The sequence below is a fragment of the Nyctibius grandis genome, chromosome 2 (genome assembly GCF_013368605.1).
Source record: "Nyctibius grandis isolate bNycGra1 chromosome 2, bNycGra1.pri, whole genome shotgun sequence".
NCBI classification, from domain to species: domain Eukaryota; kingdom Metazoa; phylum Chordata; class Aves; order Nyctibiiformes; family Nyctibiidae; genus Nyctibius; species Nyctibius grandis.
The window spans coordinates 64,141,148-64,166,213 of record NC_090659.1 but is presented as its reverse complement, the minus strand read 5'-3'; the positions used below and the strand labels follow the sequence as shown (position 1 = coordinate 64,166,213).

General features: G+C 40.7%; 1 protein-coding gene across 2 annotated transcripts in view; it reads right to left on the bottom strand.

Annotated features, from left to right (window-relative positions):
- NALCN (sodium leak channel, non-selective) overlaps positions 1-25,066 on the bottom strand; it is a 238,323-nt gene that overhangs the window by 170,210 nt on the left and 43,047 nt on the right. For both annotated transcript variants that reach the window (XM_068424956.1, XM_068424957.1), the window contains exon 6: positions 24,728-24,882. In XM_068424956.1, coding sequence (XP_068281057.1) covers positions 24,728-24,882 — 155 coding nt within the window. The remainder of the gene's footprint in view (positions 1-24,727; positions 24,883-25,066) is intronic.

The following is a 25,066-nucleotide window of genomic DNA, read 5'->3' as shown; positions in this document are numbered from 1 at the left end:
GAAGAGACTAACACCCACCTTGCTACAACCTCCTTTCAGGTAGTTGTAGAGAGCGATAAGATCTCCCCTCAGCCTCCTTTTCTCCAGGCTAAACAACCCCAGTTCCCTCAGCTGCTCCTCATAAGACATGTGCTCTAGACCCTTCTCCAGCTTCGTTGCCCTTCTTTGGACTTGCTCCAACACCTCAATGTCTTTCTTGTAGTGAGGGGCCTAAAACTGAACACAGGATTCAAGGTGCGGCCTCACCAGTGCCAAGTACAGGGGGACAATAACTTCCCTAGTCCTGCTGGCCACACTAGTTCTGATACAAGCCAGGATGCTGTTGGCCTTCTTGGCCACCTGGGCACACTGCTGTCTCATATTCAGCCGGCTGTCGATCAACACTCCCAGGTCCTTTTCCACCAGGCAGCTTTCCAGTCACTCTTCCCCCAGCCTGTAGCGTTGCATGGGGTTGTTGTGACCCAAGTGCAGGACCCGACACTTGGCCTTGTTGAACCTCATACAGCTGGCTTCGGCCCATCGATCCAGCCTGCCCCGATCCCTCTGCAGAACCTTCCTACCCTCAAGCAGATCAACACTCACGCCCAACTCAGTGTCGTCTGCGAACTTACTGAGGGTGCTCTCGATCCCCTCGTCCAGATCATTGATAAAGAGATATTAAAGAGAACTGTCCCCAATACTGAGCCCTGGGGAACACCACTTGTGACCAGCCGCCAACTGGATTTAACTCCATTCACCACAACTCCTTGGGCCCGGCCATCCAACCAGTTTTTTACTCAGCGAAGTGTACGCCCATCCAAGCCATGAGCAGTCGGTTTCTCCAGGAGAATGCTGTGGGAAACGGTGTCAAAGGCTTTACTAAAGTCCAGGTAGACAACATCCACAGCCTTTCCCTCATCTACTAAGTGGGTCACCTTGTCATAGAAGGAGATCAGGTTAGTCAAGCAGGACCTGCCTTTCACAAACCCATGCTGACTGGGCCTGACCGCCTGGTTGTCCTGTATGTGCCCCATGATGGCACTCAAGATGATCTGCTCCATAACCTTCCCCAGCACCGAGGTCAGACTGACAGGTCTGTAGTTCCCTGGATCCTCCTTCTGGCCCTTCTTGTAGATGGGTGTCACATTCGCTGATTTCCAGTCCCCTGGGACCTCTCCTGGTTAGCCAGAACTGCTGATAAATGATGGAAAGTGGCTTGGTGAGCACTTCCACCAGCTGCCTCAGTACCCTTGAATGGATCACATCCAGCCCCATAGACTTGTGTGTGTCTATGTGGCATAGCATGTCGCTAACCATTTCCCCTTAGATTATGGGGGTTTCATTCTGCTCTCTGTCCCTGTCTTCCAGCTCACAAGGCTGGGTACCTGGAGAACAACTCGTCTTACTACTAAAGACTGAGGCAAAGGTGGTGTTAAGCACCTCAGCCTTTTCCTCATCCTTTGTCACTATGTTTCCTTCTGCATTCAATAAAGGATGGAGGTTCTCCTTGGCCCTCCTCTCGTGGCTGATGCATTCATAGAAACATTTTTTATTGTCTTTTATGGCTGTGGCCATATTAAGTTCTAGTTGGGCTTTGGCCCTTCTAATTTTCTCCCTGCGTAGTCTCACGACATCCTTGTACTCCTCCTGAGTGGCCTGCCCCTTCTTCCAAATGTTGTAAACTCTCCTTTTTTTTTTTTTTTTTTTTCTTATGAGTTCCAGCCAAAGCCCTGTGTTCAGCCAGGCCAGTCTTCTTCCCCACTGGCTCGTCTTTTGGCACATGGGGATGGCCTGCTCCTGCACCTTTAAGATGTCTTTCTTGAAGAATGTCCAGCCTTCCTGGACCCCTTTGCCCTTCAGGACTGCCTCCCAAGGGACTCTGTCAACCAGGCTCCTAAACAGGCCAAAGTCTGCCCTCCAGAAGTCCAAGGTAGCAGTTCTGCTGACCCTTCTCCTTACTTCTCCAAAAACTGAAAACTCTATCATTTCATGAACACTGTGCCCAAGATGGCCTCCAGCCATCACATCACCCACAAGTCCTTCTCTGTTCACAAACAAGAGGTCCAGTGGGGCACCTTCCCTAGTTGGCTCACTCACCAGCTGTGTCAGGAAGTTAACTTCCACACACTCCAGGAACCTCCCAGACTGTTTCCTCTCTGCTGTATTGTATTTCCAGCAGACATTTGGCAAGTTGAAGTTCCCCACAAGGGTTAGCGATCATGAGACTTCTCCCAGCTGCTTACAGAAAGTTTTGTCTGCCTTTTCATCCTGGTTGGGTGTTCTATAACAGAGTCCTACCATGATATCTGCCCTGTTGGCCTTCCCCCGATCCTTACCCATAAATTCTCAACCCTATCATTCCCATCCTCAAGCTCTACAGTGTCAAAGCACTCCCTAACATACAGGGCCACCCCACCGCCTCTCCTACCTTGTCTATCCCTTCTGAAGTGTTTGTAGCCATCCATTGCAGCACTCCAGTTGTGTGAGTCATCCCACCATGTTTCCGTGATGGCAGCTATATCATAGTTTTCCTGCTGCACAATGGCTTCCAGCTCCTCCTGTTTGTTGCTCACACTGCATGCACTGGTGTAGATGCACTTCAGTTGGGCTATTGATCCCACCACCTTTTTGAGGGAAGAAACCCTAATTCCTGCATGACCATTCTCAGGCACTTCCATGGTTTCTAACCCATCAATAACCCTTGTGTCTCTGCTGCTGCGTGGCTCTCCATCCTTTGCCTCCACTGAGACGGCAGACCGAAGGATCTCACTAGCACACCCTCCCACAAACACTGGCATGCTGCCCTCAGGCATATCCCTGTCGAGCCTGGTTTTATTCCCTTCCCCCTTTAGTACTAGTTTAAAGCTCTTTCAATGATCTCTGCTAACTCCTCCACAAAGATCCTTCTCCCCTTTGAGATAAGCAGATAGTTTTACCCCATCTGACGCCAGTAGGCTTGGTGTTGTGTAGATCAACCCATGATCGAAAACCCCAAAATCCTGCCGGTGACACCAGTCTTGGAGCCAGGTACTGATCTGCTGGCTCTTCCTGTTCCTTCCCTCATCATTTCCTGCAACTGGAGGGATAGAGGAGAACAAGACTGATTCTTTGAGATGCTGAAGGAGATAGATAGGTTTCAAATGCTCAGTCCTTGTCTTAATGCTAGTGCTTGAAGCCAAAGGGAATTTTATCATTCCTTTAGTAGAAACAGAGTTATATCTATGTTTCTGACATTCTACCACATAACTCCCCACAAAACATAAAAGATGTTGGGAAAACAGTATATTTGATCAATATGTTGCTTTCAAAACACTTATTAAATTCCCTGTCATATCAAAAACAAAGCTAGAGATTGATTCTGTGAGATGTAGTCAAGAGAAGAAGGCACAACTGTTTCCAGACCCATTCATTTTACAGCATCTGGGAGATGGGCTTCCTAAATGAAGACAAATGCAACAGAGAATCTCAAAAAACGTCTGCTTCCAAAACTGGCCGTGAGCCAGATCTGTGGTGCCCTGGCATTAAAACTCTTTCCACTGACTTTCCTAAGGAACTTGTATAAGTACCAACTAAATGCTTTTAACAGGATTCATGTGCTCAGGTCAGAAATAACTGAAATAGAGGGGAAACAGCTGCTAGCAGGCAATAGCAAGCACTGGAATAACTGAGAGGACTGTAGAATTTGTCTCCTTGGAGCTCTTTAAGAACACATCAGATAAGCATCTATAAGGAATGAAGCAGGCAGAGGTGATTCAATCTTGGAGTGGCCAGGCAATGAGCTGGACCTTCAAACAGATAGCCTTTTGAAGCTCGTACTAGTTTTCTCCAATTTTACAGCATTAAAGAATTCTGTAAAGCCAGTAGAATGTCTTATCCTCACTAGTTATAAAAAGAATATTAAAATGCATAAAGTAATCTGTGTTTGTTCAGGCTGCACATAGACACTACCTTTTCCAAATGCTGCATGTAGACACTACAAAGAAACTGTTCAAAGTGCAAAAAGCACCCTGCATCATGGTTTTGCCTGGAAAACTGTTGTAGGAGGGTGGTGCAGAGCCAAGTTCCACTGCTTCTGAACCAGCTAAATCATATCCTTCAGCAAAAAGCCCTTTTTAATTTTTCTCCCACAAAGGAAGCATTTGTGAGTCATAGGTTGTAGACCTAACTTCTGCAAAGTAAGAGGTGTAAAGTAACACTGTAAATAAACAAAATGTCATTCAGGACATGATTTGATGATAAATTAACTCTGTCTCTAAGGCTCTGAAAATTACGTTAAAAGCACCACAGCCACATGACACAAAGTACTGATTTGCTATATGCTGACTCTGCCCCTTAAAAATACCCTTTTTTGAGGGCTTCACTTTGTACTGAAAGGTTGCATACTGCAACTTGTATTGTCTGTCTGCACCCTAACTTGTGCCACAGTGGGTATTGTCTGCTCTCCTACCTCCAGCACAAATTTGACCCAAAGGCATTAAGCCAGTATAAATTCAGTATTGTGTGTCTCCCTCAGTGACTCCGACAGTAACACATTCATGTACCCTGCCTCATCCTGAGCAATCTGCTGCAGGTCTTTACACATGTCAAACCACAGCCTGAGGCTATGGCAAAGCAGCACTGCTGCAAGCACTTATGTAGTCAAATACTGTAGCTTCTGTTCCCTGATGTTATCTTCCCACAGGTGTGCCTGTACCAAGCGTAGCTCCCTCCAACCCATACGCACCTTCAGTACTATTCCAAATAGGCTCACATCCTCAACATCTTCCACAGGCTGACATTCCCTCATGCCATACATACCTTCAATACTGAATTATAAAATCACATCCCCGGTGGGCTGTGACACCAGGGATGTGACACAATGCTCACAGGAACTTCAGACTGAAAAATCCCACATTTTTGAGTTATGGTTTGGGGCCACAGAGGTGACTCATGGGGTCCAGTGGAGATTAAAACCAACCACTGTACATATGGATACACAATCGTTCTGCTCTAGAAAGGACCAGGCTTGAGCAGTGTGAACATGAGTCAGTTTATATCATATTGTTTGTAGATCAAAGATCAATGCCAAGCAGACGATATTATTAGTACAAATCCCATCTCTGACTCAATTCCATAGTTCACACATGTTTTCACAGTACATGGCTCAGCAGCACTAAGCATCAGAAAGATACACAGCCAAATATCTAAGTGCAAATACAACCTCTGGTAGCAGGAATCTCCCAAGTTCAGGTTGTCAAAAAATGTAAAATACAGAGGGTAAATATCACTAAGTACTTGCGTCTGACCATAAAGAAAGACAAAAGGTTATATCGACATTGAAACAAGTGTCCATGAACATGAGGTAGGCTGGTTTTGAGCATTTTCTAACCATCAGAGAAACAAAGTCCTGAAAGAGTTTTTCATCTTGTTTTGCCTCTTCCATTTCTAAGTTTTCTAAGTTGGGACTTCGTACTTTTATGAACAACGGAAATGGTACAGTTCCCTATGGTCACAAGAAGGAGTGGACAAGAGAATCACCGAGGTTCCTTCTAGATGAAAAACAAGTTTTCATCAGTAAATGTGATGATGTAGGCTCCAATGAAAACCCTACTAAGTCCAATGGAGTCCAGTTGTTTTAAATAACACAGGCTTAATCTTCAACGAGCAAATAGTACAAAAATGTTAATTATTTCATTTTCATTGGCTTCCTGACAGGGGAAATTTCTAAGACTGTGCTCTGTTCTGGAAGTTCTCAGCAATGTGGCTGATTTAATAAAGTACTGCATAACAGCTGGGGAAGGTCATTCTATGGTACAGAGTCTGGTTTTGTTAGAAAATATTTGTTTACTCTGAACTGCATTTAAATTTTCCATTGAAAACTCTTCCTAAGTCGCACCTTCCCCATTGTGCCTGAGGACACTGTGGACACAGCTGCAATCCTGCGTCTGTCTGTGGTAAGTGAATTGCCTACAAAACCAACAATATCCCCGTACTTTGGTCAAAAATGTTCATTACAGCAGCCCTAACCATTGGAACACTCTCAAAAACTGCTGTCAGCATAATGGGTCAAATGTATTGACGACCTTAATATTTAACCAAAATGAAGGACTGCTTAAGGACCAGAAGGAAGTAAACATGCATTTAGAAAAAAAAGAAGTCATAGCTCTTGGAGACACCAAGAGTCTGCAGATCCATGAAAGCACGTGTGTTATGGATTTCATAGCATTTCTAAGGAATGAATGAAATCAGAAAGCACCTGGAGAAAGACAAGCTAATGGAGACTAGCTACTTTGGTATGACAACATAAAGCATCATATCTGACAATTTTGGCAAAATATTTGAGAAGAGACTAGACAGAAAACAGACAGGTGTGAAGCAACTAACAGACTATTTTGGTTAAGTTTAAGACATTTGTGAAATTACTGTAGAGCACGTTAATCACAGTTTGAGCAAATGCACAGTAGAAGCAGCATTCTTCACTGGTTAAAATCACCAGGTAAAAGACTGCAAAGACTAATCTGATTCTAAAATAACCATACAGACGTCTATTAAATTAATCCTACAAGCTTTTCAGAACAACTATTAAAAAACGGTATTCTCCCCTGATACTCCAAACTATCTTCAGAATTTCTCTTAGTGCCCCAATGACTGCAGTAAATATCCTTAGCTATTTCCAGGGCATTTACCGTCTTGGTATGTGAATGTCAGAGAAATTCACATCATGTATACCATTACGGTATAATAATGGTAGAATACTGACTTTTTAAATGGCCTCTCCAGTATGTAATATCCATTCACTGCCACTACCCCTCCATGAATCCCCATTATTGCTCCATAGTCCTGTATCAGATACTGAGGACAAAAACATCCAGGTAATGGCAGAATTATGATTCTACATGAAATGCAAAAAATGAAAATAGGAAAAAGAAAACACAGATAGAGTTTGTTCTGGAGAAGACGATTAAATAGTAACACAAATGAAGTTTTTTTGTTTGAGAGATGATGATAGACATATTTAATTAATTGTCACTTAACCTCAGAATTCTAAGTAAAATGCCTAAAAACGGCAGATGAAAAACAAATGTAAGAAAACTATTCATGTGTTGAATATAGCAAAGTTGGATAATACAGAAGGATATGTAACTAGTACACATACCACCAGTACAAAAACCATGCAAAACCTGCCACAGCCAGGTAATTAGAAGAAAATAATACCACAGTTTATCAGAAGAGACATACGGAAGTCCTGTTGTGACTAATCTATTTTACTTGAATTTGTCAGCCCCTGGGTAACTTCTGTCAAGATGAATCAGCTATGTATAAAGTCAGCTCCTTGAGAAATAGAACAGATTTCTGAAGTTTTTATCTTGTACATGTTACCACAGAGCATCTATGCTCTACGAACGGTTACATGTCCCAGTCCCACTGGTGACTGATGAGGTCTTCTGACAGAAAATTTCCTAACTGCTTTCACTTCTTTTGAATTTTATGCATTAAATAATTTTAATTCTTTCAGTATCATTAATTAAAAAAGTGTATAGCTTAGCTGGCAACAGGGCCCCAAAGTCATCCAATCTCATTGTCACTGTTTAAATTACGTGTCAAAATTGGGAGCTTAGTTACTGCAATCTTCTTCACAGTGGAAAGAAAAAAGTGATACTGTTGGGTGGTTTACTCCTTTTCAGATGTGAACTGAGACTCTTAACTTGAGGGTTCATGCTAATTACCTAATCTTAGGAGGCATAAACTGCGGTCAAAATCTCTTACTGAAATGAGGTAAAGCGCTGATCATTATGATACTCTCTACTGCAAGGTGACAGTAGTACAGATTTGTTGAAAAGTAGAGGATAACCTTCTAAACAAGTTTTTGGATGAGACTGGAAAATGCTGACTGCAGTATGGGAGAAGTTGTATACTGACACTTCCCAAGATGACCAGTCACACCTTCCCTGGAGATGGACTAGCATGTCTTCAAAAAGTCTTAAATTCTGCTGAGTATTAAGCAGAACCTCCAAAGCAGCTTGTACCATTAAAGAGTCTGTCCACTGAAAATATCTGTAGAGATTTTAGGAAAGATAGCAATTATTTGCATATTGAAACAATTCACAGAACAAAAATGCCCTGCGGCAAAGAAATCAAGATGTATTTCCCAACACTATGTCGTAAGTACAGGAAAATACAGAAGTGGTAACTATTCATTAGATGCGTTAAAGATTTATTCAGATCACCTGCTAGATACTGCAACGTCTAACTCCCACTTTGATCACAACCAAAATTTATGATAAGAGTAAAGAATACATAAGGTATTTAATGTTCTTAGATAACACTTTTGGTCTTTCAAGTCATTTCTGTTCTTTCTCACTTGCTATGAGAAAGGCAGTAACTGGAAGTGAATGGTCTTACAGTTTTTTCAAGAAGTATTTCAGTAGTTCACAGGGGATCAAAAATATTATACTATTTGTTTAGCGTGTAACCTAGGTCTTTTCCAATACCACTCAGTGAGTACTAGATATTGTGTAAGAATTTCTTCACATCATGACATTGATCCTGGAGTAGAATACAGTAACTACTGAAAGTCCCTAAGAACAGCAGTGAAAAGACACTTAGGAAAAGAAACATTCAATATTTAAATATTTGAGTAACAGAGTAATAAAGTGAGATTGTGCACTATTTAATGAAGAAGGAGTTTTGCCACAGGGTACTGCAAGGTTAGCAGCACGTATGAAGTCAGTTACCACAGATGAGCTGATGTGCTGGTGAGTCACACCTAAGCTTCTGCTCTGTGTGTGCTACCCCCTCTAGAGTGACCATCTGTGATCTCGATTTTCTGGAATAGCATTATTCCCCCTTATTCTCCAGCAGAAGTAGGAAAGCAAAGCTGAAAGCTGGCCCTGTGTTATCAAATCAAAGGTCTTAAATCAAAGATGATTTGGTAAGCTGCTCTAATTACAGTAACAGAGGACACGTTACATGACTATTGTAGATTGTATTTGTAGTGAGAGATTTTGCTCATTTTCACCAACATTACGAAAATGCATTTTAGGATAAAATAATCAAATCTCAGGAGGCAAAGTAAAAACAATGTGTGCCATGCATTATGCAAGTGTTGAAGGTCAAAGCCTGTAAACTGGTCACATACTGAAGCTCTTGTCTGAAAGTGAAAATCTTCCACTGCGAAAACAATTACCTCTATTATCCAGTAACTGCAGCTTTCATTATGCAGAGCTATATTGTCTTAATGGCACTGACTGATAATTAAACAGATAGGATCTAATTTTCTTGGTATGGAATGACAGGTTTCTAATTGCCTAACTTCATGCTTTGCCTGTTGGCTAAGAGTTTCCTGCTCCTTAGTGTGGCTGAAATTAGTGATGCCTTTTGTTTCAGGGCTGTTCACACTACTGCCTCTTAACTCCTCTTTCTACTTTTTCACCTTGTACTCTGTTCCTTGTCAGACTGTGAGTTGTTGAGTAGCTATCCACACAGTTATTGTCTTTGACATAAGCCTTTCTTCAGTTCTCCTGCAGAGTGTAAACTGGTGGGCTGGGAGGTTGTTTTTTGCTTGAAGCAGCTCTTTCTTATTTATTTTCTAAGTAAATCCTCATTAAGGAGATGGTCTTAATGTGCATTTACTTCTCTTTGACCATGGCAGTCCTAGCACACATGTATCCCCTGACTGCTTTACGCAGAATCACAGAATGTTAGGGATTGGAGGGACCTAGAAAGATCATCTAGTCCAATCCCCCTGCCAGAGCAGAATTACCTAGATCATGTCACACAGGAACGCGTCCAGGCGGGTTTTGAATGTCTCCAGAGAAGGAGACTCCACAACCTCTCTGGGCAGCCTGTTCCAGTGTTCGGTCACCCTCACCGTAAAGAAGTTTTTCCTCATATTTATGTGGAACCTCCTGTGTTCCAGCTTGCACCCGTTGCCCCTTGTCCTGTCAATGGATGTCACTGAGAAGAGCCTGGCTCCATCCTCATGACACTTGCCCTTTCCATATTTATAAACATTAATGAGGTCACCCCTCAGTCTCCTCTTCTCTAAGCTAAAGAGACCCAGCTCCCTCAGCCTCTCCCCATAAGGGAGATGTTCCACTCCCTTAATCATCTTCATGGCTCTGTGCTGGACTCTCTCTAGCAGTTCCCCATCCTTCTTGAACTGAGGGGCCCAGAACTGGACACAATATTCCAGGTGCGGCCTCACCAGGGCAGAGTAGAGGGGGAGGAGAACCTCTCTTGACCTACTAACCACACCCCTTCTAATACACCCCAGGATGCCATTGGCCTTCTTGGCCACAAGGGCACATTGCTGGCTCATGGTCATCCTGGTGTCCACTAGGACCCCCAGGTCCCTTTCCCCTACGCTGCTCTCCAACAGGTCTGTCCCTAACTTATACTGGTACATGGCTTTACTTAGCCTGTCAAAGTTATCTGACCCTTTGGCTAGCATTCTGCATTAGAGGAAAAAGAAATGCCTCTGTAGATAATAGACCTGAGTGTTTTAACTCACGCTTCCCATAGGAATTATAAGTAAACAGTAGCAGCAACACAAATGGAAATTTCCTCCTTTGCCTTCATCTCAAAATCATGCTGGGAGGCCTTGCTATGGTGGAGCAGAGACAGCAGAAAGTAAGCACAGAAGGTCATCTGCGGAAATAGTACTTACGCTACACTTAACTCTCAATCTGCAGCAGCAGGCACTGACACACTGCGGCCTCTCTGGGGGGTGCGGTGCAAAGGCTGCCCTCTGCTAGGGGCACCCGCTGCGAGCTGGGGCCCTGCAGAGCCAGTTGCAATGGCTCCAGCACCACATTGCCCAGCAAGCTCCATTCCAGGATTCCTTAAACCCTTATGCTGGAGCAAATAAGCCCTCAAGACACAAAGCAGTAGGAGGCAAGGGGTGGGCATATTTAAGTGGTTCAGTAAGAAGCCAACAGCTTTGCTGGTGCCAGGGAGCTCTACTGAATTTTCATTTTTTTGTTACTATGCTTGTGATCTCCTACTAATCACAGGGTAAAACTTACTTACATAGAATCTATTCTCTGCTACTTGAGATAAATTAAGAAACAGTACATGAAGTTGTATGTCAATAAGGGATCGATATGTCTGAGGTGATACAGCTTACAGTGGAAACAAGCATAATGAGATGCAACTAAAGCTTGCATTTGACCTGCAATGACTTTCATTTTCTTATAGCCTTGTAATAAGACAGCCTTTCTGCAATACTTTGCTCTTCCATCTCTTCCGCTTATGATCAGTGGCAGTTTATGGGCCTGTTAACATCAGCAAATAGGATTTTTTTTTTTTTTTTTAATGCTGCCATCTCTAACATACAAGTACTTATCAGGAGGTATATTAGAAGGAAAACTTCAAAATACTTCCTTTCAAAATGAAATCTAACCAAAACACATTGGTTCAGTGTGCAAACCATTCTTTCTGCCTTCCCAGGCGCAGATGGGAATGAAAGAGACAGGAGGAAGCGCACAGCACAGATGTCAGACAGGTCATTAAATTCTGTGCAGCATTCTATAATGACATGAGTGATATATCAAACTATATACAGCAGAAAAAGATGGCTACCAGGAAAGATCCACAATTACAAAAAAAAATTGAGAACAAAAGAAAAGGCAAAGCTTTCTGAAAGTTGTTTTATTCCATTATAGATCCAACTATTTAGCTGCTGAAACTAACAGGGAACACCCTGAAATGGTAGGGGGAAGTATGTGCCACTGAATTCTCTCAGCAGTAGAGAGCTCTCTTTGACTGTCAGTACAAGACAACTGTACTAATCTTTTCACATTAGTTTCACCTGATTGCCTGGTTTAATGCAAGACTCAATTACTTTGGGATTAACACAGCAATAAATTAAAATACTGGAGGGCTGCTCAAATTACTCTAAGTTTCCAAAACTCTACAACTTCCCACATACCATTTGTTAGTGCAACAGAGCTAATTCAATGGACATCATTATTTGTGCAATTTTTTAGTGTCTTTAAACCATTGCTTAAAAAAAAAAAGTCTTAATTAACTAGGCAACTAAAATGGCCTCACTGAGAAAAGTGGCAAGCACACAGAAATATAAAATAGCTAAGGGAGTTAACTGAAGCATCCTGCTATTTATTTATTTTTCAAATTCAGGTCACTTATTCAGTTGTTTAAAGTCAGAAGCATCGTCTTAGTATCCTTTTTTTTTAAAAATCTGTGGGTTTAGGTACTTCTGTGTTACTCTTCCAACACAGAAATACAAAGACCTCACTGTGATCATCAGTAACAGCTAATATTTGCATCCCAGTCATATCCTTGGACCCACGTAGTACAACTAGTATAAGCAGTCGGTGTGTGCTGTGGAGTGCCAGGACACTGGTGTCTCAGCCCTGGGAAGGGAGACTGGACCTGCCTTCTGGTCCACATATGAGGGTTCATTCTCCCACAGAAATCAAGCAGGAATAAAGCAGCAGCAGTAAAGTATCTCTCTGGTATAAGGTCATGACACAGCTAGGGTATACAAAACCAGGACCTCAAACATGCAGGTCCACCAGTTGAGATGTAGCTTTTAAATAAAGCCCATTGGCTTTCCACTGAAAATTCAGGACCTTACATAACGTATTTAAGACACAGTTGTTTCTAATCTGCCGAAAATGTATCATGAAAGGCTCTTTGCTAATACATTCTCCAGTAAAACTTAATCTACGTCACCCACACAACAATGATACAACAGATGTGACTCCTTTCAGCAACAGTAAGATTTCAGAGAGCTTGAAGAGAGTGAAAATTTGAAACATGCTCCCTGCTAGAGTCTGATCATTTTGGCATTGTGTTCCCTGCAAACCACGAAATGACCTGTTTTCTCCTTTCCACATACATCCACAATCCATGGAAACTCCCAGACTAACACTGCCTTATGTTAGAGAAACTCCATTTTAAAATTATTCTGCTTGTTTAGATGGAATTGTCATACTAAACAACAAAATTGAAATAATCTGAAGATGTCTCACAAATTACACCTCTTCAGTGGAAGGCTCATCAAGACCTCAGGATTGAAAGGCACATTCAGTCCTTCTGTAGCAATAACAACTTTGCCATGTGCCACAGAATTTTTGCTAAAAAGAGCTAATTGTCACTTGCTTTAAAACCGCTATCACCCCCAAATTGTTTGGTAACTGCCGTATCTCACCTCTATCAGGAAGAAACAGTGAATCACGTGCATTTGTCTGCTTTTTATAAACCTCACTGCATATCTTTTAAGTAAGAAAAACTGTATTTTCAAAGTATAATGTACAGGGATATTCACTTACATATATAGTTAATAGAGGGTTAGAAACCCTGCCCTGTCAGGCTGCGGGAGCAAGTGATTTACAAAGGATAAAGAGTATATTTATGATCAAAGGAAGTCAGTAAGTAAGGGCCTATCACTCAGTGTCTGCTCAGGAGAAAGCTCCGTATCGAGGATATGAGCATTTCTAAAACCAGTTGGCTGCTAGCCAGTCATCTTGGGAAATGGCTTAAAAATTGGTATGGTGATTATAAGGTTTATGAACCCTCAAATAAACTTAAATCTAAATGGAGAAAACAGGTGTAATGAGGACAGAACTGTCTCCAAATCAAGAAATAACTTTACAGAGGCAACAACCAGTATGAGTGTTTCGAGCTCACCTAATGCAGCAGCACAAATGTTCTGACAGCATTGTATCTGAACAAAACAGACACCTCCTTTTAGAGCTGAGCTAAAGTACACATAGCAATAAACTGTAAGCATTCATTTAAGGGAGAGAACTGACAAGCATAAGGTGGGATATCCTCGCCAAGCTGTAGAATCAGTGGACCACCACCACACAATACCACAGCCGTGTAAACTATAGAACTGGTGACCTACCTGGAAAATTATATGGCTAATTTAAAGTTCTTGCTAATATTTTTTATTCAAAAGGCACAGAAATAGGATCAAAATACAAAGTCTACTTTGCAGAACGTGGAGATAGGTCAAGGGGAAAAAGTTGTTGTCTGTTGTCTGCAAGGTGTTGGTTTACCGGACTGCTTTATTGTGGAATGCAAGATATGCACGTCCCATGCACACTGCCAAGGCTGAAAATGTTTGTGCCATATAAGCACATTTTGATAAATTTAAGTTTGCCTAGTCTTCTTCATTTCTGTTTCTGCTCATAAGTAACAGTCCTTTCTTGGTGCATCAATTTGAGAATTAAATCATACCATCTTCCTTCTTAGACAAGCCTGAGTAATTCTCTAATAGCAAAATGAACTTCCTACACACTGTATTGCCAAATCTCTCAGTTCTGTCAGTTCAAGATTACATCAATTGTATTTTCTATTTTAAGGTTAAGATATCAACTAAACTACTGAACATGCCAGCAGTGGGGGGAGGATGGATCAGAATGCCTGAAACAGTTTTAATTGTTCACTTAGTAAGTTAATAATGATACTAATTGCACATGGAGGATAAGACATTCAAAAGAAAAGCTTTCTTGAGGAAAGGAAAAAGTGGTAACTCAGCCATCCAGTGACATAAAAGCATGAGAGGCAGAATACGAACAAGGCATCGAAAAAGTCATGACTTGGCAAACAGAATAAAAATCTAGAATTTCTCAGACAAAAAAAGTCAATGAAAAGCTACCTTTGTTGCTCTGGATCATGACAAGAGTCCCTAAAACATTGTTTCTACTTGATGTATCAAGAAAATTTCAATGAGAGGAAAATTCTTGTATTCTGTATGAGATATAATACTAACAAAGAACACAAACGAGTGTAATGTAAGATGAACAGAGCTTTCAATACTTTCAGACCCACATGATGGCAAAAAATTACACATTCTGCTGAAGAGCATAATGGAAAAGGGTGTTTGTGGGTAAAACTCGTGTAGAAAGATGGTCATCATTGTGCTTTCTAAAGCTAAGCCTCTACACAAACTGACATTTGGGACCTCAAAGGAAAGAGTGGCTAAACAGTGAGTGGAATTAAAGATGAGCATTGAGAGAGAGGAATATTGTGTTTAAAAAAATGCTTTTTCACATTCACATAGAATCATCAAGAAATGTTTGAGAACAGGAAAATGTAAAACCAGGAGTAAAGTCAAACAACACTTAAGAATATAAATGCTAAAAACCAGCACAGATATTTACAACGAAGGAAAACACTAACCCATTGACCGTGGTAGGCTGGCATTACTTCTTTTCTGTTTTCTTTTGTTTAAAGCATTGAAGTGTCAGAACCACAGCTAGAAAAACACAGAGCAAAAGACAAAGACTACTTCTTCTATGCTATGAACCCAGAGAAGTTGTGGATGCCCCCTCCCTGGAAGTGTTTAAGGCCAGGTTGGATGAGGCTTTGAGCAACCTTGTCTAGTGGAAAGGTGTCCCTGCCCGTGGCAGGGGGTTTGGAACTAGATGATCTTTAAGGTCCCTTTCAACCCAAACCATTCTATGATCCTATGATTCTATGACTGCAGGTCATTCACTTCTCAGTCACATACAAGACTGAGAAAAAAGTGCCAAGCTAAAGAATAAATAATATACAGAATCAATCCTAAGGCCCAAAGGAACCTCTGGGATAATTTAATCCAGCATTAAACTAGAATAATTTAATTTGTACAGCAAAAAAAAGCTGAGATTTTCAGCAAGTGTTTCCTGCACCAAATCCAGTAACTTCTGTATGGGCTCTAGCATTGTTTTAAGAGAGATATCAAGCGTTTTCACTTTGACTTCCTGGTGATTATTTTTATAGGTAGTGACATTTACTGATACAAAATGTTCGTATTTTCCTAAATACATTTGTCTACATTCAACTTCCAACCACTGAGTTTCATCAGTACTTTTCCTGCCGAATAAAAAGAAAGCCCAAAGAAAAAAAACCAAAATACCCCAAGTCACCTGTTATTAAACTCTTTCTGATGAGAAACTAAACATGGCCTTGTAAGCAGGTCCTTAAGAAGCTGCAACCAGTGAAAACAGTATTGTGCCTTAAGCCTAAACAGGGATTTATTAGTTGACTCCCTTTCAACTTGTTCATTATATCTCAGGAACAAACTGAACTTGTTTACCTTACTCAAATAGCCATGCTTCACTCCTCACAGCGTTCACATCCTTCATAACTAGAATTATTTCCCAAGAGGAACAACACAATGAGGACTGTAAACTGTTCTCACCTGCACAGAGCATATGAACTGTTTTTTTATTCCTCTGTGCTCACCAAAAACCTTAGGTGCCTGCAGTGGGCATAACTGGCAGGCTTTTGGTAGCAGGGGGCACGCCAGAGCGGGGACAGCCGTGAAGGGATTGCAGCCCATCGTCTCCTCTTTCTGGAGGAAATGATTAAGAAGGAAGGAGCAGCAGAGAGTAAGAAACAAGGAGCAGCAAAAAGAAGAAACCGCTATGCACCGATCCCAGCTTCCTGAGCCACTCCCTGCCTCCCATGCTGCAAAAGCAGAGGAGTGGGGACTCGGACATGGGGAGGAGAGGTGTGTGGATTGAAGTTCAGACAGGCAAAGGAGAAAAGGTGTTTTCCCCTAAGTGTCTCTTTGACTGTTTGTCTTCCTTGCTTCTTAATACCTGAATGAGTGATTATAAGTTTATGTTAATTGGCAGTAAAACAAATAAGTGAAATTCCCTGAGTGGAGACTCTTTTGCCCATGACAGTGCCTCAGCTGTGATCAGGGCGCCATCGCTCTCCATCTGCAAGGCCTATGAAGGAATTTCAGTGAGAACAACAAAAATCTATCACCATTTTTGAGATAATTATTTTCACTGGTTTCTCAATCAGTGAACTAATGGGGCATGCTTTAAGTCATTTTGGCTCACATTTAGAAAATCCGAGTTTTATCGCTAGACAGTCTGAATGGCTTCCCTAATGACATTCTGACACCTTCACACATTAACATCGTTATCACTTGTCATGTTACCACATGATAACTCCCCAGGCAGCGGTCATGGATGAAGGCCTCCTCATTAGGCACTTTACATGCAATTGCCTGAATCCGAGCTGCATAAGTGGAATAAGATTAGACCTGTTTATCAAAGTATTTAATACTATGCTGCACTTGCTAGGATAAACAGAGTATTAAGACTCAATACATACATCAAGAGTCCATACAATCTGTAGAACTAAAGAATCTGACCACAAATTTTGATGAAGTCATTACCGAGCCAATGCTTCCTTCATAAGAGCTCAATCTCTCAGCCTTTAACAGGTACAATTAAATGGAGTCTCTGACTTAACAATTACATAGCCTCATTGCTTTCTGTTATCCCAGAAACCAACTGACTCAGAGCCAAGGGAGTCAGGCTGTGGTGCTGATGCTGATCTGCATTTCTGGCCATCTATGTCTGTGCAAAATGACGCTGGCTTCATTCAGGTGGAGACGACTGTGTGAAAGGGCAGTGGGGGATGAAGGAGGCATATAGCAGACTGAAAACACCCTTGCAATCCTTTTCACCATCGTTCTTATCTCCTATTTTGAACAAATAACTTGCAAATATAATTTTTATTCTGGTCATCAACTCCTAATTCACTGTTCCTCATGGATCTGGAAGTCTTAGAAGCTGGTAAAGTAGGCAGTTGCCTAGGACAACTAATCAGTCACAATCCACCTGCTTCTTTCCCCTCCCCATGCCAGGGACATGGAAAGACCAAGTGGCTGCTAATACTGCCACCAAGAGACAAGCATGTCAGGTGGGCACGGAGTGACGGACAAATGAAAAGGTCAACCTCTGCCACCAGTGACAGGCTCTTTTCCTCATCCAGTGGCAGCAGGAATGGCAAGTTGAATTTTCAAGTTTTTCTTTTATGTTGCTATGTCTTGTTAACTTTCAGCCTCTGAAACGTTAAAGGTTGTTTTATACATTTTTATGTTAGACAATTCATGGAGAAAAACTGGAAATAACTTCACAGAAGAATGACAAAGAGCAGGTCTTTATAGCTCTCCTTCTAGTCTCGTGTTGCTCGCTCTCCTCCAGGGCCAGGAATTCCTGCTGCTGCTGCAGACTCAGAGGGAGGGAGGTGGAAAGGAGCGTGCTCTGCCCTGGGCCCTGCATGGGGGTGAGCAGGGCACCCTTCCAGAACACAAGTGTTTCATCTTGACCACTGCACTACTATATAAAAACGTGGGTCACTTCTACTTTCTCTTTAAGAACTTGTATCAGTCTCACACAACCAAATTCATTATACAGGTGTCCACATAAACAAACGGACTTGTAGCTCTGAATCGTTGCTGTTTCTAGGAGTACCTAATTCGGGATCTGATTTAGGCTGACTTTTCAGCTTTTACTCCGCACTGCTGTGAGCATCCTTTGTCCCTTTCCAGCTGTTTGGCTTTCATGTGTCCATCACACCTCACCACTCAACACACTACTCAGCCACTATGAATTCCAATCTTAGGGACACGTACCGAACCTCTAGGAAACATTAAATCTCTCATGGAAAATATACTTAATGGATTGTGGCAATGAGGTGCAAAATCCAGATTCACAGCATGCTATCTGAACCTTAATTACTTCCTTCTGAAGAATGGACCTAATGCCACTCCAGGCTTCTTCCAGTGCAAGAGTAGCACATTCGCAACTCAAACTGGTTGCACACTCAAAAGTCTTCTCCCCGTCATAAAAGAACTCGTAAGAGAACCAAAGTAACTCCTGTGTTTGGCAGATAAAATGTAAATTTATGAATAAACAAAGGGGCTATTTTGATCCCTGTATAAGTCTCTTATTAAAACAATACCTATAAGTGAATTGAGAAAGTTGACTTTGGCCCCACTGTGATGTTTCTTTTAACAAGTATTAAATTAAATTCACTTTTAATCTTATCATGGCAGACATTTATCACAGTGACAGATAAAATCTTTTCTTCTAATTACCAATTTAAAAAAAGGATCTCAACTGTAGGTATGCCAAGAATATTTAAATTCTGGGTCACATATTATAAGGGAAAAGGCCTTATAATAAAAGTGGGAATATCTGAGACGTAAAGCTCTGCTGCTGTTTTACAGCTGATGAAATGAGATGATTTTGCTGGCTCATTGTGCCACTGAACAGTGTTCACTTCTACTGTAAGGCAAGTAAGGTTTAATACAGATGTAATTTTTGTATATCTGCTTTGAAGTACTCCTTACCATTGAAATTTCATTATTTGTCTCCAAGATACAACACGTGTGTGTTTATCTCCTATACATAAACCGGACATTAATATGGTAGTCTTTGTCAAATACCCCCTGCAGGTAGGAGATGTAATTAGTACCATTTAACAGGGTACTGGCCTTAGGAAATGACAGATAGATTGATGATACAGCATAGAATAAGATCTCCTTTCAAAATGATCTTTCATGGCATAAAACTTCTTTCCCTTACTACGTAGAGTATTTTTTAACTTTTAGATTTCATTCTGGACTTCCTTTTTCTTTTGAGAATATTTGAAGCAATATGTAGCACTGTAGATCATGAAAAAACATTCTCTAGGATTACGTGAAGAGTAAAATCAGTAATGTGGCTGCAAGTGTACATCTGTAGATGATTACAGATGATTGCACCCATGAGGCATGTGGAATGATTACTAGCCAGATGTTACAAAAATCCGAATGCAAAAGGATCTGTACTGTGTGGAAAGTACAGGTAAGGAGGAAAACTGCCCCAGATCCAGCAAAAGCAGAAGTTGTAGCACATTTGTGTCTATGTGGCACCCTTTCCAGCAGCATCTACACAGACAGCTCTACCAACCATCATCAGTGTGGCCCTGATAGTAATTACTGCCATGTCAAATATAGACTACAGGTAGATGCACACTCAGATAAACAATGACATGGGAGGCAGAAGTACTTGTCATAGTTCGGCAGTTGCCAAGTCTTGCATGCTCATATTTAATTCAACAATTATATTTATGCTTTTTAGATATATCAGATGAAAATACTTACGCTAATACAATCACACGCCTAACGAGTTGTACAATTACGGGGGGGTTATTCACAAAACAAAGGTATTTTTTCTCAATATTTAGCTCAACATTTTTTGCGCACTTCATGATACTGTCATCCTATCAGCTACACCCTACGGAACTGAACACAGCTAGGAAAAACACAGAGAAGAGGAGAATAAAATCAGCCAGAAGAAAGAGACCAACTGTGAGTGTACCTGATGCTCTCAGTGGGAGACAAGGCTGAAGGCTGTTCTAATATGAAGGAAACATCAACCTTTTTATAGGAGTCTGAACCAAAATCAGCTAAGACGTCTGCGAAAAAGAAGAGCTTGACAGTACCATACAGGTATAGTCAATAGTAAGGAGCTTTGCCACCCACATCCACACCGCCAGCCAAGCCTTTCATTCACATCCTTTCTCTTACTCCCACTCAGCCCCACAGGTAGTATTTGAAAAATCTTTCAAGCATCCTGATGGATAAAAGACTTCATTTAATATGAAGGCTCCCACTGTATAAGAACAACACCTACTTAAGAAGTCAAGTTCTGTGTCAAACTGTTGGAAAGAGTACTCTAGCTTCTACTGAGTTCATGAGCAACTTAGTAGAAGAAAGCAGTAACTTCTTGTAGCCTCCCATCAGCTGGAACCTGAAACATCCAAAGTCACCTCACCTGGGGGGGCAGATTATTCTTTCTTTACTAGTCCTTCCTCCCATTTCAGAACTTCACACAGAAAGGGATTTGGGGTACTGAGGCCTTAGCTAATTGGTTCACCACTCAGTTTTTCACTAATTCTCCAGTTTCACAAACAGCTCTAAGACAGACCTCTGTGACTGTTACTCAGAACTGTCCTAGAAGTACAGCCAGACAGAACTGCCTCAGTCTTTAGTGATTTCACTCTCATTAGAGATTACACTGGTAAAGTTGGTAAAAGCAATTGGTGTTAATTTCATTCTACATCCTGTGTAGAAATATATATGTTGAAGAACAGTGGTATTAGCTGTAGATACATGCTGATGTGGCCCATGTTTGAAAAATTACCTTCACAAACATCAGGTGTAAGTATTATGTTATTAATATATATTGAAAAGGTGCAGGCACTGCAGAACCTATGGCACAAATCTTATTGCATTATTGCTGTACGAATGCAGAATGGAAGCAGGTCTTATGAAGAGAGGAGAAGCACTTGATGGTCTACATCTTGATTTTAAAGGGCTTTTAACATCGTCTCACCGTGAGACTACTCTGTGATGGGTGCAAAACTGTTTGTTAATTGTCCTTATGAGCAGCTATTAATGAAACATTGTCAGAAAGGAAGACTGTCAAATGAGGTTCCAAGAGAGTCAGATCTTGGTCTGGTTCTACTTATTTTTTCACTCTTGACCAGGTTGATAGAAAATAAATTATACTCATGAAATTTCAAATGAAAGTAAGCTAAGAGGCACTGAAAGTATTCAGGAGGAAAGAATTAAAATTCCAGAAGATCTTTGCAAATTGAATAAATAGTCTGAAAAAAAAAGAAAGTATGCTATTCAACAGAGACAAATGCAAGGGTTTACATTTAAAAAGAAATAATCACGTAAACAAATAAAGGATGAGAAACAGTGATGGCAGCTCTTTCAAAAGGACACAAGGGCTGTAAGAAATCAGAAAAACATATGAATCACCCACAACACGCTGTTCTGAAAATGGAAAAACATCTCACTGGGATGTAGAAACTGTAATAAAGCTTAAAAACACATAAAGTAATGGCTCTACTGGGGTATTCTGCCAGTACTGCACTTCAACAAAGAGGTGAATCAGCTGGAGAAAGTCTAGAGGACAATAAGAATAATTTAAGGTATAAAATATGTGTCCTATAGCAAAATATTGAAACATTTGGATATATATGGCCCAGCAGGGCCACAGAGGGTAGAAGAGGTATAATGATAGTTTTGAAAGATGCAGAAAAGCTTTTTTAAAGTTTTCTCTGTGTCAATAGTGAATAAGGTGAGAAATCACGATCTTAAATTGCAAAAAAAGAGATTCAGGTTATACTTTAGGAAAATCTTCCTGAGGGTACAGGCAATAGATTGCCTGGAAAGATTGTGAAGGCTGCTTCAACATTGGAATAGGATGGCCTAGATTATCTTGACAAGATGACTTCAAGCCACATTTATCAGTAGTCTGTAACTATGTTCTTCCTTAAACAACACATACATACTTGCATAGAAGCATACATAAAACAGAGCACCTCAAAACTAAAAATAGAAAATTTGGGAAATAAATATATTGTCAAGTACCAAAACTTACACTATCATCTTTCCAATTTTCATCCCTTTAAAGCCAAAGCCATTTTAAAAAGTGGGAGCAGGGTAAGGCCAAAATTAAGGGATTTTCCAAATATGAAACTACCTACTTGGCATAGCCCTCACAGTGTAAAAACCTCTATTAACTTTTATCTGATTAGGACAGTTTGGTCTTCACCCAGTAATGAAATTGTAAAAACCCCTCCCTTTTTCTTTAAACAGAAGAAAAATAACAGAAATGATCACATTCAAATATGCATAGCTTGTACTTATATACTGCAAAGTAAGTGGTACTAATTATACAGTAGCTGCCAAACTGCTATGCTCTTGTGATTTTTGTAATGATAGATTTCAGGAACCAACAGACCAGGCTGCATAATAGTCTCTGCAAGTAAAATATCAATGAATGTATACAATAAAATAGTGTACACAGAAAAGATATACTGCATTACTTACCTGTTAACTACATACAAAGGTGCACTACAAAATGGAGATTTATAAAATATTGATAAACTTGCTGGTTATAACCCTGTTTATAACATTTCTAATTTGAGGAAGCTTATTTAACATCTTGTGGCAAAGCTGCTATGTCTTACCCAGTATTTTAAAGTTTAGTAATCAGCTTTCAATTGGTATTCAACTTAACTTCTGGCTGCTGTACTGAGAGGTGTTATATCCTGGTTACCTATTTCTAGACAAAAACAATGTATCAATGACAAGTCTCCTAAGTATATTAGCAATCTTTGATCTTTAAAATGCAGCACTCAAAATGACATATTGATAAAGTAGAAGACTGCAACTCAGGAGACTGGAGTTTGAGCCCTGTTTTTTCCATCAGCTTTGCAGGCACCCTTGGACAAACTATTTCACCTGTCTTTGCCAACCTGCCCCCTCACTAAAAACATACTGGCCTCCTTTATTAAGCACTCTGAGCCTTGTTCAAATCATCTACCCACTTAAGCTTGTCTAAGGCATTGCAACTACTTTTCCCTGGTGACCAGGAAGGCAGCTAGAATAACAGCCTTCAATGCCACAAATAATTTTGCATGTCAAGATAAGAAGGGTGATTTCAATCTGAGGCGTAATTCTTCTGGTGATACACCTATCCCACGCTCCTCTGCCGAACCATCTCAAACTAGAAAACTTGCGCGTGGATGCTTTTAGCCTCTAGTGTGAACTCAGCTCATGTTCACCCGGGCATGGCACTCTCTGCCACTAACTCAGGAATCTGAAGGTTGTCTAAGACATCAGATGGGGTTGTCCTTCGAGATCTACTGAAGAAAAAATTTATATAAAAGATAGTGCTATTCAGCTAGCAGTACTGGTACAACTGTTATGCTTCTGACTCCCAGAGGAAACAGAATGGAGTTTGGTTGAAATCAGTTTTTTCTCCCTTTCTCACAAGAAAAAGAAAAGACACAAATGTCAGTTTTTGTGCAGAAGGTATTTGGTATCACAGAGTACTGTCATAACAGGACTCTGAGACTATTTCTTGTAACTCTCTGGCTCACTGTATATATTCAGCAGCTTGAGAACCAACTGAAGTGATTTCAGCTGCAAAGACTTTCAATATTCAAAAAAACTTTTTGGATTGCAGTCATTCAGTCATTAAACCTTTTTATTACCTTCAAGTTCAGCTGGGAGCAGGATAACAGTCTGGAGATCAAGCCAGCAAAAATAAAAAAAAAAAAAGCAGCTTATCAGAGTCAGAGAGATGCATCAGAAAGAACACGGCCTGCAGGCATGCTTTATCATTTGAAGGGACTTCCCTACCTGGGGTTATGAAAATTTACAGCTGCAGCCTCCTGTTGAACCTTTGTCTGTTTAATAAATGTGAGATAACCACAACGTTCTGACAGGGTAACTGCGTATTTTCCATTTGGATATGGATCTTGCCACAGCTGCCCATGCTCTTGCCACCTTTCCTGAATTACTACTCTGTGCTCATTTGCCTGTGGGGGTGGCACGACACATTGCAGCTAGCAGAGAATGTATTCTCCTGGTGACTCTGCGGTGTTTCTCACAGAACACAAATTACACCTGTATTGCAAAATCTGCCCGACTCCCAAACATTTTTCTGGGTGATGTTCTGACTTACACAATTTGGATCGAATTGCCACAGATACACATGATCTCATTTTCTCTCCCCCCTTCTCTGTAGTATCAAGATGATGGTAAAAGTAATTCTGGGTGGGTTTTCCTGTATGACAATTACTACTAAAATTATACAAATAGGATGAATTATGTACTCTAAAAAGAATCATAAACAAAACACAGAAATTAGTCATGGCATTTGCATACTGGTGATAATCAACAGTTGTCTTTTCTTAAATAAAGACACTATTTTAAAGTTATTTAAATCCTGGGATCCCAGGCAATGTAAAAATAGATGATAACTTCATCATTCCAAAGCAAATTGCACAGCTTCTCTTTCTGGTATGTACTCTACTCGAGCAGAATACTGATTGCACTCGATATCTTTTCAGCACAGACATGAGCTATCTGTCCTATTCATTTCATAAACATTTTTAAATGGATACTGAAATGGATGTTACCAGTAGGACAGACCTATCTCATTAAAGCCACTGTAGCCCAGCTCTTGCCTGCTTAGTCCCAGATCTTCAAGGTCCACGCATTTAAATCCAGGTGGGCACTGGTAACCTTCTTCTAGCTCTCTGGAACAGTGGGTGTCTGGGATAGCTAAATTATTCCAGGTTACATTTCTGTGAAAAATACAAAATTAAGGTGTTATATAAACTCAACCCATAGCACAACTAAATATTTGAAAGTGAGAGGACTAAAGTGAGAAGTACATCAGCTATTATTATTGCTATCTGATGTTCTGTGGTATATGTTATTTTCATTAATTAAGCACTTATTGTAAATAGCAGACTAACAGTTTCCTAA